This window comes from Trematomus bernacchii, unplaced genomic scaffold (genome assembly GCF_902827165.1).
Source record: "Trematomus bernacchii unplaced genomic scaffold, fTreBer1.1, whole genome shotgun sequence".
Taxonomy (NCBI): Eukaryota; Metazoa; Chordata; class Actinopteri; order Perciformes; family Nototheniidae; genus Trematomus; species Trematomus bernacchii.
In genome coordinates this window covers 1,349,359-1,367,268 of record NW_022987447.1, presented here as the reverse complement: position 1 = coordinate 1,367,268, position 17,910 = coordinate 1,349,359, and the positions used below count along the sequence as shown (strand labels likewise).

General features: G+C 46.0%; 1 protein-coding gene across 7 annotated transcripts in view; it reads left to right on the top strand.

Annotated features, from left to right (window-relative positions):
- The window catches only part of myt1b (myelin transcription factor 1b), a 139,985-nt gene that overhangs the window by 102,222 nt on the left and 19,853 nt on the right, over positions 1–17,910 (top strand). For all 7 annotated transcript variants that reach the window (XM_034142564.1, XM_034142545.1, XM_034142553.1 and 4 more), the window contains 9 exons: positions 907–1,013; positions 5,360–5,414; positions 7,075–7,105; positions 8,076–8,138; positions 9,694–10,055; positions 10,958–12,130; positions 15,066–15,200; positions 17,182–17,272; positions 17,489–17,605. In XM_034142564.1, the coding sequence (XP_033998455.1) occupies positions 907–1,013; positions 5,360–5,414; positions 7,075–7,105; positions 8,076–8,138; positions 9,694–10,055; positions 10,958–12,130; positions 15,066–15,200; positions 17,182–17,272; positions 17,489–17,605 (2,134 nt within the window). The remainder of the gene's footprint in view (positions 1–906; positions 1,014–5,359; positions 5,415–7,074; positions 7,106–8,075; positions 8,139–9,693; positions 10,056–10,957; positions 12,131–15,065; positions 15,201–17,181; positions 17,273–17,488; positions 17,606–17,910) is intronic.

Below are 17,910 nucleotides of genomic sequence, written 5' to 3'. Positions count from 1 at the left end.
CCTCTCTCTCTGCCTCTCTCTCTGCCTCTCTCTCTGCCTCTCTCTCTGCCTCTCTCTGCCTCTCTCTCTGCCTCTCTCTGCCTCTCTCTCTGCCTCTCTCTCTGCCTCTCTCTCTGCCTCTCTCTCTGCCTCTCTCTCTCTCTCTCTGCCTCTCTCTCTGCCTCTCTGCCTCTCTCTGCCTCTCTCTGCCTCTCTCACTGCCTCTCTCTGCTGCCTCTGCAGGGACGCACAGAGAGGTGAGAGCCAGAGGGTAGGATGTGATTCTGAGCCACTCGGCTGTTTGGGGTTCTCACAGCTGTAGAGTCTGACAGAGAAGTTCAGCCTTGGGCATTCATAGAAAAACACTCTCTCTCTGAACTTGAAAAAAGGGTTAGGAAAAACAACAGAACACCTCGACTGTTGGTACAACAGTGTGTTTTGTGCTTAACACGTCCAGCTTGTGTGAGAGAAGGGGAAAGGATGTAGTGTGTTTCTCCTGGCCAATCAGAAAGATGAAGTGAAGAGCTATTACCTTGATGAAAAAAAAGGGGGAGAAAAAAAGAGGCTTGATTTATGTATGATTCATTATTTACTGACCATTCTTCACCCCCTCTCCTCGCACAGCGCCCATCCCCCTGTTCGCTTATATATGCACCCTGAAAAGCTCAATAAAAATGCGCAAATTTGATTGATTCTAATAGCAGACTGACAGGGACCCCAGCTGGGGCACTTAACCATGCCTGTGTGTGTGTGTGTGTGTGTGTGTGTGTGTGTGTGTGTGTGTGTGTGTGTGTGTGTGTGTGTGTGTGTGTGTGTGTGTGTGTGTGTGTGTGTGTGTGTGTGTGTGTGTGTGTGTGTGTGTGTGTGTGTGTGTGTGTGTGTGTGTGTGTGATTTCTCATGACAACTCTCTTTCTCCGTCTTCATAGAGAATGAGTTCCGGGGCGAGCTGGTGAACCAGCGGTGGACACGAGGCGAGAGGACCAGCAGCCGCTGCCAGGCCTCCCAGAGACTGCAGAGCCGTCGACCAATCATGGTGAGTGACAGGGCCCTGCAGCCCCTCCCCCTCTCCACCACACCCTTTCGAACATGATTCTGCTTCCTGGGCATTTCCCCAATCCCTAACTCAGCGGGGAAAGTCAAAAAGGGTGGAGGCAGAGGGAGGGGAGGATGAAGAAAAGAGGCAGGCTGTGTGTGCTTGTGTGTGTGTGCGGGGGGACAGCACATCAAGTCCGGCCGGCCCTGCCCATCCTCTGCCTCAGCTTAGTTCAGTTTAGTTAAGCTCAGCATGGCACAGCTCAGCATTTTCCCACTGCTGAGTTCACTTCACAGGATTCTTTTTCTTTTTTTGTAGTGAAACACAATCAAAAAACTCAAAAGGATGTCCTTGAGCTGCTCATACTCTTCTGCTCCATGATATTCCTCCTTATCGGCAGGGTAGAGAAACACTCTGTCTCTCCTCTTCTCAAACTTCTGACCCAAATTACCAAGGTTATTTCTCCTTTCTGAAAACATCTGCTGCTTGTTCTCCCCCCCCCCCCCCGTGCATCACAGCCGAGCATGTGACACTCAACAAAGAGATGGAGGGATTGAGGAGTGGGGGTGGAGAGGCGGGGGTTGGGGCTGTTTTCCCCCGGGCCCAGTAAAAGTAGTTTTGCTTCCCCGTGATGGCTCGGGTTCATCTGAAGAGATGACTTTTATTGATTTGGTTTGATTTCTGCTGCTGAGGGAGCGGAGGAGAGGGAGGTTTCAAACACTGCATCAAGTGTTGCCCCCCCCCTCACAAACCTTCTTATTATCTTTTTGTAGCAAAGTGAGATGGATGAGCGCGGCTGGATGGTAGATGAATAGACGCGTAGTGTTGGACAGGAATCAGGATGAGTCACAGTGTAAATGGCAAACCTCTGTCAGCACACATCTGACCCATTATGCAGTCACAGTCTTTTTGCATATGAAGTGAGAACCCCCCCCCCCCCCCCCTCGCTGTTCCGCCCTGCCTTGTGTGAATTATTAAAGTGAAACTGTGGAAGGGCTGGCCGCACGTGATCCAACATGGAGGCTGCAGCGTGCTCCGCCTGTGGTGCACGCTGCAGCTGATTGGCAGTCGTTGTCCGCCTGTCATTTTGGGAGGTGTCCGTCTCCTCTTCGACTCCTTGCCCTCCACCTTAACCCCCCCCCCCCCCCCTCCTCTCCTCATCGACTCCTGTAAACCTGCAAATGAATAAAAGAGTCATTTATGTGCATCGGGGGACGGAGGGTGACCTTCTCTCTGAAGTCATTGCCCCCAGCCAGACATTTACAGTCAGGATGCAGAGCGGACCCCCGCACACAAAGAAGTACATCATTGATAATGTACAATGCAGCCTGTAGGGATGAGCCATGTCTTCCTCCTCCCCCTTCTTTTTCTCCTTCTGCTGCTGCACACTACATTTCACACTAGTTAAACCCAGAGACACACATGGCGGACACACTCCCCTCCTCTCTCCGCTCTGTAAAGGTCGTGTGTAGGCCCACGTGCATACACTGTTCAAGGAGTCTAATTAAAAGACAACAAGGTAAAGGACAAGTTTGGAGCATACATTCAAAGGCTCCTTTGGAAGAGATGATGAGAATCAGGTGCATCCAGATTCACTCGCGGTGACTTTGTGTTCATACAAATGTAATGAGCTGGAATTGAGAAAAGGGACCGGAAAAAGAGGAGAACTCAGATGTGCTTACCTATTTAAATGTGCGTAACTATGGTTACGCAAACATGAAAGCAATAGGGGCCCTTTTCAGTCCAGGTTTTGATTCATCCGACGACTATCAATATAAGGAAGGAGGCAAATGAAGGAGGAGAAAGTACAGGAGCAACAGAGTGTATCATCTATTCATGAGGGAGGAACACACACACACACACACACACACACACACACACACACACACACACACACACACACACACACACACACACACACACACACACACACACACACACACACACACACACACACACTATTCTATTTATAATGGAAAAATCTAGTTATAGTGGTGCAGAAAGATATGTTGTGTATCTGCAGACCCACTTTTGTTATCTTTGGTTCAAATCTCTTTTCAAGAGTGACCTTGCAATGATGGTACCATGGCCGCAACAATATACACAAACAATACAAGGAGACAAACCATGGTACAGAAAAGTTAGCACAATATCAACAATATCAAACAGTTATAATGCATAAAACTGGCATAGTTTCAAAAGATCCAAGAGCGATCACATTGACCAATAGCGCTATTTTCTCAATCCTTTGAAGAACTATATAAAATATAAATATATGAATATATTTGTTAAATGTACCAACTTTGAGCATACCCTTGTGTGTTCAGATGTTACAGCTGATACAATGATACAATGGATATGTTTCCATTGTATATGAGCTACTCATCAATCATTATTTTATTTTACTATTTCATATGTAGGGCTGCTCTCAAATCAGAATAGTTCATGTTTATATGTTTAATACTAAAAAGTGCAATATTTCCCTCAGAAATGCAGTGGAGTAAAAGAATAAAGTAGCATTAGTTAAATACTTGATTTAAACGTATGTCCTCACTTATTCCACTGCAGCTGAATTGAACATGCCTGCAAACCATTGGACAGTGGAGTGGAGGGAAATGGACGTTGAACTACACACAGGCACTTGTGTAAAGAGAACACACACACCCACACACACACACACACACACACACACACACACACACACACACACACACACACACACACACACACACACACACACACACACACACACACACACACACACACACACACACACACTCTTCAGCGCACACTCACCCGCTCCCCTTCACACTGTGAGTCCACTGCCCCCCCCCCCCCCCCCAGGCGCCGCACAACGCCACCGCTTGTTGCACGACTTCTACATGAACACAGTTTGATCAAAAAGCAGGAGAGGAGAGAAAAAGAGAGGGGAGAGCCGCAAAGGAAGGGAGGGGCTTGTTTCTGCACCTGTACCTCCGGACAAACACTAGACACTAATGAATGAAGCGCACCCTCCTCAGGGGAGGGGGAAAAAGCCCTTAACAACAACAACAGCGTGCTTCATCTTCCTCTCAGCCCTCTCTCCCTCCTTCTTTTCATAAGTAGTCTATTAGCAGGAAAGGGGCACTGCCAAAGAGAGGGGGGGGGGGGGGGGGGGGGCAGAAGAAAAAGAAGAGAGACAGGGCCCCCGTGTTTGAGTCCCACTGTGGCCCTGCCAACTTACAGAGAAGTAACAAAGCAGCAAAGTGCCCGGGCAAGGAGAGGGGAGGTGTAGGCAACTTGGGGGGGGGGAGCGAGGAAGTGAGAAAGAAGAGAGAAAAAGGGGAGACCTGCAATTTAGGGAAAAAAAGTCCAGTAATCAAAGCTAATGGCTCCATTGTGTCTAAAAAGCATCTGATAGCTTTAGAGTGCACTGAGAGCAGCACTGAGCGATAGAGGTGTGGCCGGGGGTCAGTGTGTGTGTGTGTGTGTGTGTGTGTGTGTGTGTGTGTGTGTGTGTGTGTGTGTGTGTGTGTGTGTGTGTGTGTGTGTGTGTTGTGTGTGTGTGTGTGTGTGTGTGTGTGTGTGTGTGTGTGTGTGTGTGTGTGCGAGGCAGCAGGGTTAACACCTGCTCCTTTGTGGTTTAAAATTGGAGCCAGGAGTAAGCAGCAGGCACCACACACACACACACACACACACACACACACACACACACACACTGCCCATCTTCTTAAAAGGGTTATTACGTTGGCTTTTTAGCAGCCTGTGTGTTTTTGCTTTATTATTATTATATTCTGGTCGGGGGCCGTGGCCCCTGTAAACAGAGGGCCTGCCTGTTGCCTCGGCACAGTGTACAATCATGTGTACCATTCAGGTGCAGGGAATTACAGGGAGAGTGATGGGAGGTGTTTGAGGGCGAGGAGAAGTAGTTTGCACAACAGCGTTTGTTTTCCCTTCCATTACCGTTTATTCCTGTCTCTCCTCCGGTGGAGTGTGTGTGGGGTGGAGTGTGTGTGGGGTGGAGTGTGTGTGGGGTGGAGTGTGTGTGGGGTTTGTCTTGGTGGTGGTGGGAGATAACTGCGGGTGAGGGAGCGATGTTTCTGCGAGGATTGAAGATATGATGGTCTCTCAGCGTTACCTTTGGTGTGTTTCAGAGGGAACACAGTGAGTGAGGGTTATTATAGCAGTCCTTTTGAAGCCCAGGGAGGACAATTACCTGTGGATGTGTGTGTGTGTGGGGGGGGGGGGGGGGGGGGAATTGAGCATTGAGAAATTACCACTGATGGCCTCTCTCTTCCTTTTTTGTCCTCTCCTTCTATCACTCTCCTCCTCCTCTTCCTCCTCCTCCTCTCCCTCTCCCTCTGCAGATGAGTGTAGAAGGGGACGACAAGCGAACCCGCACTCGGTCCAAAGGAATCAGAGGTGAGTGGCATTTCTCTCCAACAAGTCTGCTCAAAGTGCTTAAAGTTTAACCCTTAAATGGACAATCACATACAAATATTATGTAACATTAATTGATTGGTATTTTCTACATAAAACCAATATTACGTGGTTATTACACCCATTTTACACCAATATTATACCCATGCTACACTGTTATTAGACCCATATTACAATAGGTACATACGATGCGATCAAAGGCATATGCAGATGTAGCTGGATTTCTTTACAAACAATAGCACATTGCTCACAGAGCCATGCTTTGCCTATCTCCTCTCTAATGATCACCTGACACACCCATCTGATGATGTCATCCTGATTCTTAAAGGGACCACGACCAGGCACAATAGGCACACCAAAAATAGCCCAGAAAATGCAAACAATACTAAACTTAGCTGTAACAGAACAGGCCATTTTGGGTTCAGTATCTTGCCCAAGGACACGTGGACATGTTCAGGGCCTAGAGATCACACCACTGACCCTCTGATTGGTGGATGTCCATTTCCCCCTGAGTCACCATCGCCTGGTCACTAACTTAAAGTTCAATACAGTTTCTCTCACATCAGCAACTACAATAAGTAAAGAAGAGTGCAGATCACCATGTGTGTTTATATGTGTGTGCATGTTAGTGTGTCTTCCTCCATGTGTGTGAGTGTGAGTTGGTGTTGAGAGGAACAGTTCACAGAGCGTTCAGAGCGCAGGAAGGCGTCCAGCCGCTGCAGCTGCATGATGAAAGACTGAGAAACTGAGATGCTGCATACACACTCATCACCATAGTGTGTGTGTGAGTGTGTGTGTCTTCAGTGCGGCGCTCTTCCTGACATGTGATGAATGCATGTGATATCAGAGCCCGAACTGAATTCTCCAGCATCATATTGTTTTCTCCTTCGCTCCAAATGAAAATAGGATCTTTCTCCGAACTCATTCTATTGCTCAACTTCCAATCGATGGCCATAACCAGCTCAGAGCAGTGTGTGTGTGTGTGTGTGTGTGTGTGTGTGTGTGTGTGTGTGTGTGTGTGTGTGTGTGTGTGTGTGTGTGTGTGTGTGTGTGTGTGTGTGTGTGTGTTTGTGTGTGTGTTGTTTTAGAGCTGAGCTTGATTTATGTTTTATAGGCAATTACTATAAGTTGTCGCTGAAAGAAGAGCTGTTTTCTACTGATCAAGGCACTTTTCCTTTTCTAATTTCATTTTGCCAATTATAATAACTAAAGGTGCAACAATTAATCACTTTTTTTATTGCTGAAGTCTGCATTTCATTGTCACTTTTTTTCCGGAACTGCACAACTCAAATTGGCTGATCTAGGTTTTCTCTTCAGAGTGTGTGTGTGTGTGTGTGTGTGTGTGTGTGTGTGTGTGTGTGTGTGTGTGTGTGTGTGTGTGTGTGTGTGTGTGTGTGTGTGTGTGTGTGTGTGTGTGTGTGTGTGTGTGTGTGTGTGTGTGTGTGTGTGTGTGTGTGTGTGTGATCATGCACTCAGCACTGTGTTAGCTCTATGAGGAAGCCTCGTGGGATTCGTATGCATTTGTGATTTATTGATCTGAGTTTCTTTTAGCAGCGCAGCTTTCTGAGCAGTCGTTCACCTTTGTTCTCCCTCCCTGTTCCTTTCTTCTCCTCCCCCCCATATTTTTCTCCCCCTTTCCCAGTTCCTATTGAGCTTGTAGGACAAGAGCTGAGGTAAGAAAACACCTTCATCTTTGTGCAAATTCCTTTCATAAAGTTATTTTATGTGCACTACCCCCGGCACTTGTAGACTCACTATCGGTGCCTCTTTAGATGATGTCTTTTTATATTTGATCATCTACGCTCATGGTCAGTCCCTCCAACAGGCTGCTATTGATTTCTCACAGCTGTTTCCTGCTATGAACACATACAGTAGCAGCATTGAAAGGGGTCTGATCTTTTTCAATGGAGGGATCCAGCGTGGGGAGAGAGGATGCTTCTCCTCTTCCCTCCCCACCAGGCGGCAGCTTTCAGGCCCATGAAGCCCATTGTCCTCTTTCTCTCCCCTCCCAAACCATATTTTCATCCTCCCTCATTTTGTCTCACTTCACCTCTGAGTATCGATCTGAGCTCAGCACTCCAGAAAAAAAAAAGCCTTTGGTTAAAAGAAAAAAAAAACAGTAGGGAGGCCAGAGAGCGCCTGATTTAAAATGCAAATGCAGCGTTTTTTAATAAGTGAAATTAATAATAAGGATAATTGGAGTAATAAAGGGCAATTGCTGGGGGAAGTTAATGAGAATTGAAATGAGCCGTCCTGAGGGGTCATAGCAACCTGCCTGAGAGGAGCGGGGGGGCTGATGATGATGATGATGATGATGACTGGAGAGCAGAGCCGAGCAGGGGAAATTACAGCGGCTCGCGGCTGATCCTTATCGCTCATAGTAACAGGATATAGGCCAGGGTTGATGTACGACATACAATATTATGTTCTCCCGGCTTGATGCCACCTGCATTCATGCATTATGTGTGTCTGCTGGATGGGTATCTTTGTGCATGTGCATTTGTGTGATATGTGTTGCATGTCTTTGCTTTGTTTATCTTAATTTGCTTTGTTTATTGCCTGTGGTTATCACTGCTGCTGCTCAGGGACTAAAATGCACCGTGTCTTTAAACATAATCTCTAACCTCCATCCATCCCATCCAGCTGCTCCACCCCTGGATGCAATGGCACTGGCCATATCAGTGGGAGATACTCACGACACAGAAGGTAGGGCAGATTAAAAAGCCACCCACTGTCTGTCCTTCTTCTCTGTCTGTCTGTCCTCCTCGTCCTCCTCGCCCCGCAGCATCAATCTGCTTCGTGGAAAATACCATGTGATTCGATATTATGTTTATAAAAACACATTTTCTTGTTGAGATCAATACTACTCTAATCAATCCTACTCCTCCCGTGTCTGTATGCTAGCAATGAAGCTACAGCCGGTTAGCATAGAGAGTGGTGGTTTCTAACTTTAGAACAAAAAGGATCTAGCAGAGAGCAAGCAAAGCAGAGCCTGTCATAAAAAGCAGTTTTGAATCAACAAATTAGTCATTTTTTAAGCTATTAAATTAGAAAGGGGCTATCTTAAAATAAATAACCCGACTTTGTTTGACAGAAATAAATTGTTCTGCTTTATTTTTCTGGTCATTTCATTGCGACACCTCACATTTGGGGTGACTAATGGTTTGGATTGGCATTCAAAATCCGTTATTGGAATTGTTATAGTTTCTTGAGCGAGAAATAATCCTTATGAAAGGTTAAACATCAACATCTTTAGATCTTGAGATTAGACTATTAGAGAATAGCTCTTTTCGAGATAACACAGAAACTCCCAGAGCCTCTTAATCTGAACCTAAGTAATCATTTTCAGCAGAAAATGTGATTTCTCCAGGTTTTTCATTGGAGTTAAATCCCCCCCCCCCCCCGCCCCGCCTGCACCCACCGCCCTCAGAGACCCCGCAGACTGGGGGGCGCTCGCTGGCTTGTGACTGCTCTTTATTGAGGGGCAGATATTAGCTATCTGTTTACATGTGTATTCGTTCAGCCGGCAATTTCAGATGCACTTTGTTTATAGATCGTCCCTCAATCTCCCCCGGCATCTCCCAGGTGAGAGTGAGAGGGGGTTTATTGGATTTCACCCTCCGCTGCCTTGCCCGCCCGCCCGCCCCTCCATACAAGTTGTTCATTAAACGTTCCAGTCAATTGGCTGAGGGTGGAGAGTGGTTTGATTTCAGAGTGAGCATGCATGCCCCCCCCCCCCCCCCCAGGTGTTGACTCCAACCACTCCATCCTTCTTCATGTCAAAACACACAAACTCGCTCCATCATGCTGCTTATAGTCACTCACAAATTCTTCTTGTGTTTTTTCATCTGTTATTTTGTGTACTGCAATACTACACGGTACAAGTGTTTGTCGACTACTTTAAAGTCAAAGCTGCTCCACTAGTTCATCTGCTCAAAGACTGTAGATCAACCCTGTGAGAACCTGTAGGAATCAGCCTTCCATAACAGCATAGTAATGCTGGCCTACAACATGCACTGAAAAAACGGAAATGTTGACTTTAATGAAATGTATTATGTCAAAATTATGACAAATTTCCCACGATTTCCCAAAAAATATCAGGTTCAACTTAATATTATTGCTTTCAACTAATCTAATGCAGTTATGTGGAATTTGTTGACATAATACATTTAATGAAAGTCAACGTTTCAGTTTTTTCAGTGCAGGTGTGTCTGTGATGTCACCATTTATGATCCCTCCTCCCCTCTCTGTCTTCCTCTAGCATTCTGGGATGTCCCATAGCCAGGAAGCGTCGTCTAGAGGAGGCCGAGCAGGAGCAGGACGCAGAGCTGCCCCCCCCAAAGAGGAGGTCCAACCCCCTGAAACTGGCCCTGGACGAGGGCTTCAGCGCAGAGAGCGACGGCAGCAGCGAGGGGGAGGGAGAGAAGGATGGAGAGAGAGGAGCAGAGACCAAGGAGGTGGAGGAGGAGGAAGAGGAGGAGGCAGCTGTAGAAGGGGACGAAGAGAAAGAGGACATGAAACAGAACGGACAGACACACGGACAGGAGGAGGAAGAGACACAGATGGAGCAGGAAGAGGAGAGGGAAGAAGAGAAGGAGGAGAACACACCTGCCGCTGATGAAGGTGAGACAAACCACAGTCATCCTCCTCTTCACACTGAGGATTCAAGTTGACTTTGATATGTTTCAGTTTACTGTGCAAGACTTAATATATACTTCATAAGTTTCTTGAGAGTGCACTTGTCAGTTTTACTCCAACTGACAGACAGCAAAACAAAATGCAGGTCAGTAATAAGTGAGTTCTCCTAATGACCACTAGGGGACTGTGAGTGCTTCTACACTGCCTCACACCAACACTGTGTCACAGCAGGCGGTGTATTTCAGTGAATGGAGGTGATGATAAAGACCCCATTTACACGGGAACGCAAACGAAACGCAAACGAACCGAATTCGATATCAAAAAAGTATTCCTTTCACACGGATACGGCTCAATAAACGTGTCCCTCCACACGAGACCGCTCGACCCGCTGGAGACGCTGTAGTACATATTCGGGGCCTGTACTTCCGCCACAAAATACACCAAAAGCAGCGAAGAAGACCCCCGAGCATGGTTGCCATGGTTGCCTGGTTGCCCTTCTGTTTATTCTCCACGGTGGATTTAGCAACATGTAGTTCATGTAGTTCTCCATGTCCACTTGTTGCTGATGGTTGTGGTAGAGGAGCTGTAGATGTTGCACTAACATCTGTAGCATGGTCAGTAGCAGTAGCACTAGCAGTAGCTACTGACAGCAGCTACTGACCATGCTACAGCAGAGAGCAGCAGAGGTGGGGAGAGGCGGGGCTATGGCGTCATCGTTATCAGGAAAATGATCGTATAGGACGTACACACGGAGCCGTTTGGCCCCCCAGAGAAAGAGAAAAGTAGCGGATACAACCCGTTTCGTTCCCGTGTAAACAGTACAAAAGACTCTCTGCATGACTCGCCTCCTGCTCACAGCTCTGACTCTTCTTCATATGTTTCCTCAGAGTGTGTGTTCTTGGAGACTGATCCTGGAGCAGCGCCACCTGCATCCGAGGAGGTCCAGTCTCCCTCTCAGAGAGCAGAGGAAGTGGCCAACTCGCTCCTCCACCTCGGCCAAATCTCCCCCAACAATGAACCCTCCGTGGACATTCAGCAGCCTGTTGCCGTGGAGACTGAGGAGGATGTCGCCGTGGCAGCCGAGCGGGGTGAAGAAGTAAAGGACCAGCATGAAGGGGACATGAATGGGGGCGAAGAGGAGGAGGCACATACAGTTCAAGTATTGGAGGAGTCATCTGTTGTGCACAAGGAGGCAGCTGAAGTGGAGGAAGAGGAGTTGAATGAGGAGGCAGAAGAGAAAGACCATGTGAGCCCCCTATATGTGACCGAAGACCATGAACAGATCAAAGATGGAGAGGAGGAGGAGGAGGAGGAGGAGGAGGAGGAGGAGGAGGAGGAGGAGGAGGAAAAGATGGCAGCTCCAGCACAGCAAAGTCAGGGCATTCCAGCAGCAGAAGAGGAGGAGGAGAAAGAGGAAGAGGAGCAACACAGGGAGGTGAACCAAATTCTGTCCATTCCTGATGTGCCAATCCGCACCATCACCAGCACCGCCGCCGCTCAGGGAACTCACTCAGAGGCTGAACACCACAGTTTGCTGCAGGACTACAACTCACACAGGGCCAGTCCCCCCCAGAACTACAACTCCCACAGTCCCCTCAACAAGTATGACTCTCACAAACCCAGCCCGCCTCAGAGCTACAAGCAGAGCCCTCCTCTGAGCTTCAGCTCGCACAGGGCCAGTCCACTGGAGGACTTCTTTCCCAACCTCAGAGGCCAGAACTTTAAGATCCACAAAGCCGGCTCCTCCGTCTCCCCTGACGTCATCGAGGTGCGCTCAGACAGGTCTGAGAGGGACTTCGATGACGTGGACGGGGACGACGAGCTCGACGATGACAGCCTATCACAGCGCTCCACCGTGACGGACGAGTCGGAGATGTTCGACATAACCCGAGGGAACTTGGGCCTGCTGGAGCAGGCCATCGCCCTGAAGGCGGAGCAGGTGAAGCCCTCCGGGCCCAGAGATCTGCTCCGAGCCCCGGACATCCTCCACCAGCGCTACTTCACCATGGACGACAGGCCCAAGCACCTGGACATCATCCGCAAGAGCTACTTCTGCAAAGGTAGGCCAGAGCTGCAGCAGGTCCTGAGGTGTGCAATAAATCAGGGGCATTACGCCCACTTTATTTATGTCTTGTAATGTAAGCATCACATGGCAGTGCTGCTGCAAGCAGGGTCGTGACCTTGATGCTGAATTCAAAAACACTCTAAGACAGGAGACTCACCTCCTGATAGAAGTTGGGAAAAAACTTGAGAAACAATTAAAGAAAGAGTGAATTGTTCTTTTCTTGCAATAAAGGCAATTTGGGCAATGTTCTTATTCCCTTATTTGTCTGTCCACTATTTCTAAAGATAGAGCCAGAAGACGATTGTTATTAAATGTTATTTTATCTTTATAGAACAAGGACCATGCATAAAATTACATTTTTCTCAAAAAGGAAGACAGATATATGACAGATAATAGCTAAAAGCTCATTTCCATCTGCCGTCTTCGGGCAGGTACACACATAATAATCAACAAACAATCAACATTTCCTATCAGACTAACAATTAAAACAGATCAAAATATAGATGTATAAAACATAAATACTAGTACATTTGTCAATTTAACTGTAACTTTACAATTCATCTAAACTCAATTAATCTAATCTGAAATTACAGTAAAAATAATGTTGACAAGACTGGTGGCCCAGTATCCATATCTTTGCACTACTGTAAAAAGATTAGCTTAGCTTAGCATCAAGACTGAAAGCAGGGGAAACAGCTAGCCTGCCTTAATCAAACTCAATAACAACAATTATGCCACACATTTGGTCACACGATGTTCTGAACCAGCAAAAAGTGTCACATGCTGAAAATACATTTGGATTGAGTATACAAATAAACATGTTGTACCAAATAAACAGCGGTGAGTCACAGAGCTGTGTTTAGATCTCCATTGTGATGTGGATGAAGTGGTTCCAGCTGAATAAACTAACGAAGAGAAGGTGCTTAAAGGTGGGACTAGAGTGTGCAATGACAACTGCATATGAGGGGCCGTGTAGGCCAAAATTCAAACTAACCTCGCACACAGACTACTGAAAACATCTGGCCTTGCACACACACTACTGAAATACTCTCACATTCACTACTGAACACCTCACACACACACAACTGAAAATGAAACCTCACACACACACAACTGAAAATTAACCTCACACACACACTATTGAAATACTCTCACATTCACTACTGAACACCTCGCATACACAACTGAAAATGAAACCTCACACATACGCAACTGAAAATCATCCTCACACACATACTACTGAAATACTCTCACATTCACTACTGAAAACCTTACACACACACACACTCCTGAAAACATTTGACTGAAAGGTTCTCAGTAGGGAATGTGCATGTGTTTCACCTATGTGTGTGAGGGGGATTCTTGCTGTAACGGAAGTCATTGTAATGAAACGGAAGTAACAAAGAACAATGCTGCAGTGATACAGTAGGTGGCGATAATTCTCCTCTACTCTGTTTGGAAGTCGCCATTAAAGAAGAAGAATGAAACAGAAGGTCCAATTCAGCATGGATTTATAGAGAAACAGCACCGCAGCCGTCAAGAAAGTGCTTGAATTTCACTTACCGAAGAAACTGCATTCATGGACGGTCTGTTTTAACCACAGAGCCATAAGATAAGTCAGATATTTCAATGAAGAACACTCCACCAGGCATCAACACAACAAACACGACCGAGTTCAAGTTGTGTTCTCCGGATCAGCGAAGCAGCTGAGCCCCTGTAGCACACTGGAGCTAACGGAGCTAACGGAGCTAGCAGAGCGACCACTAGCAGTTTGGTACTTCCGTTTCATTACAATGACTTCCGTTACAGCAAGAATCCCCCTCACACACATAGGTGAAACACATGCACATTCCCTACTGAGAACCTTTCAGTCAAATGTTTTCAGGTGTGTGTGTGTGTGTGTGTGTGTGTGTGTGTGTGTGTGTGTGTAAGGTTTTCAGTAGTGAATGTGAGAGTATTTCAGGAGTATATGTGTGAGGTTAATTTTCAGTTGCGTGTGTGTGAGGTTTAATTTTCAGTTGTGTATGCGAGGTGTTCACTAGTGAATGTGAGAGTATTTCAATAGTGTGTGTGTGAGGTTAATGTTTTGTTGTGTGTGTGTGAGGTTTCATTTTCAGTTGTGTGTGTGTGAGGTGTTCAGTAGTGAATGTGAGAGTATTTCAGTAGTGTGTGTGCGAGGTTAGTTTGAATTTTGGCCTACACGGCCCTTCATATGTGCATGTGCAGGTTACACACTGTTTGTTTACAGGGTGCATGTGTTTCCCAGTTGGCATGGCGCCCACTTGTCACGCTCCTCTCAGTTCAGCAGTAGTGTGATTACATGGCTGCTGGTGCTGCCTTCTCCTTGGCCTCCACTCCCTCCTGCGGTGACGTTCCTGTTCTGCTCCGCGTTAATTAGGAGATGCGTGTCTCGTTAACATTCAATTTGAAGGCCAATAGAGCAGCGCGCCCTCCTCTCGCTGCTTTTTCTCTCCAGTGACACCGATGCTGGCTCGCCTACCTCCAGTAGAGGATACTGTAAATCATAGGGGCATGATATCCTCCTCATGTGTGTTCAGGTGTTGTTTTGTCCGAACAAGGTCTGAGAAAAGGTTCAATCAAATCAAACTTTATTTATATAGCCCAATATCACAAAACACGTTCGTCTCAGTGGGCTTTACAGATTAACAAACATGAATGAAAGTGCTTAAAGGAAAAAAAAAAAAAAACTACAATAAAATAAAAAAGACAAGAATATAAATACATAAAAACAATAAAATACCATAAAATGTAGGTCATGGGTAATCTGAAACCATCTTTAACTATAGGCTCTTTCCTCTCCTCCCTTGTTTCCTTTCTCTTTTGCTTCCTCTCCTCCTTTCCTCTCCTCCCTTGTTACCTCTCCTCCTTTGATCCCCTCCTTGTTTCCTCTCCTTTCTTCCTCTATCCAGAGAGCAGTAGGCAGGAGAAGAGGGAGATCAAGTGTCCCACCCCAGGGTGTGATGGGACGGGTCATGTGACCGGTCTGTACCCCCACCACCGCAGCCTGTCAGGCTGTCCGCACAAGGACAGGATCCCCCCCGAGAGTGAGTGTTCTTCACAAAAAGTGACAACAAAGGGCAGAGACAGAGAGAAACACACACCCTCTCTCACACTGGAGTGACACATCAAGCGCTGTAAAACCACTACTCCTCATTTCATCAGTGTCCCCTAAATGTCTCAAGCTATTCACTCTAACATACACAGAAACATAGAAACCACCATGTAAAAGATAAAGGTACACAGGTAAGATCATTCTAAACGGATGTTTTGATTTAGTTTACTGGCTGGTTTCTGTAAATATACGCCTAAAAAACTGAAACGTTGACTTGAATTAAATATATTATGTCAAAAAAATTCACATCACTGTATTAGGTTAGTTGAAAGCAATAATATTAAGTTGACCCTATTATTTTTTATTTAAAGGGGACCTATCATGCAAAATGTACTTTTTGATATCTTGAATCTCCCGCCCCGGACACACAAGCACACGGTTTGATTGGCTAGAGCTTGTACTGGCACATGATTTGATTGGCTGACGCTTCCGTCGAAGCTTCAAAAGTTGAACTTTTCTCAACTTTTGAAGCGAGCAAAGCGAAGCGACGGAATGCTAACACTGAAGCTTCAACGCACGCCGCCGTGTGGATGGGCCGTAACAGGGCTGCAAAAGAGGGGGATGAGCAGTATGAGGCATGGCTACAATGAGAAGAAGAAGAAGATGGACCTTTATTAATCCCCCGAGGGGGAAAGTCAGTTTCTCTGTCGTACACACATGCGTTTTTATACAGGTCATACAGTACACACTGTACACACTTTTTACAACATGCACATACATATACAAATACACACACAGTTATATGCACACATGCACATGCAGTTGAGAGGTCAGAGCAGAGGCAGCCAGTCTAGCCGGCGCCAGTGAGCAGTTGGGGGTTAGGTGCCTTGCTCAAGGGAACTTCAGCAGTGGCCCAGGAGGTGAACTGGCCCCTCTCCAGTACCAGTCCACACTCCGTATTTTTTGGTCCGATCGGGACGTGAACCGACAACCCTTCGGTCCAAAGTCCAATCCCCTACAGACTGAACCACTCCCGCCTGGGTGATCTGTTTGGTATTTTAAGCAAAAAACGTCACAGACATGTTTTGTATAGGTATGGCCCTACAATATATTTTTCCAATATAGCATAATAGGTCCACTTTAAACTTAATATTATTGCTCACAATGTTTGTTCACATAATACATTTGATTTAAGACAACGTTTCAGTTGTTTCAGTGTATTCAGATATGAGTCTGCAGTGGTGGTGTGTTTCTGTCCGTCTGACTGTAGAGACATGTCTTACATACATATCAGAGGCCATTGTACTGTAGCCATGACTACAAGTACATTACATGTCCAGTTCCCTGCTATTTTCTGACAAAGGATTACTGCTAGTGTTCATTCTAAGGGACTGTACAAAACTGAAAGGAGGGGTGAGAAAAGGGGGTGGGGGGGGGATTTTATTTTTGCTGATGGAAGTTCGACTGAACTTGTCCTAATATTATGTGTCATTCCAGATTGTTTCAATTTAATTGCAAAATAATATAGCTTACTGGAAACAGTTGTCTCTTCAAGGGGGGATACGTTTATGTTATGTTTGTGAGGAAACAGGCCCCTTTGTTTAGTTTAGTTCTCTAAAGCCAGACACCTGTCCTCAAACATGTTTGTTGCTACTCTTTACATTTAATAACAAAAATGCGACCACATACACAATATACTTGAATCTATAACATTTTAACTTTTCAAACTTTTTTGCTGCTGCAGTCTGGTTCAGTTATTCAATTTCACTCATAACAGTTTTAAACAATCTCATTATTAGTAGCTTACATATTCATTTACTTATGTTCGCCATAGTCAAAGGAAAATAATATATTGCTGGGGTGTGTCTTGCCTTCCCCAAATTATTTCCATACAGTGCCTTACGTGTAAAAAGAGTTTAGATGAAATCGTGGATTTTCTCTAACCTTGTGTGTGTGTGTGTATTTCTCCACAGTTCTGGCCATGCATGAGAACGTGCTGAAGTGTCCGACACCTGGCTGCACCGGGCAGGGCCACGTTAACAGCAACAGAAACACACACCGCAGGTACCCATGCATACATCACACTGATTGTGTTTGACTGTGTGTCTACACTCTGCAGATGAGGGTGTTATGCACAGGGCATGCAGTTCCCTTTGTGCATTTGCAAGCTCAAATATTCATATATGCAGGACAGGGAATGTGTCAGTCCACATCAGTGCAATGCAGATTTACATGGTCAGCAACATGCTCCCCTTTTGATATTCATATTTTTGTGTGCAGTCTCTCCGGATGCCCCATCGCCGCTGCAGAGAAGCTGTCCAAGGGCCTCGACAAGCAGCATCTCTCCCCCCCCGGCAGCGAGCTGCTCAAAGGAAGTCCCAACGACAGGGTGCTAAGGTGGGGTTCACAAAATATTTGATCATATACTTTAAATATGTCCTTTTAAGATATCCGCTTGACTAAATAAGAAATGCATGGGTCCCCGGGAGGGGAGCTCTAAGATGTAAAGCGAGCCGATCATCATGAACCAACCAACGTATTAGTTATAATCTCACATGTTGTCTTTCTTATTAAAGACCTTGATAGAGTAAAAAAACTGCTAAATTAATGTATACAATAACAAATAAAATACTTCCAGACTGTATTCAGAATTAGACACTTTTAAAAGGTCTACACCTTTACAGTCAGTATATACTCGCTAA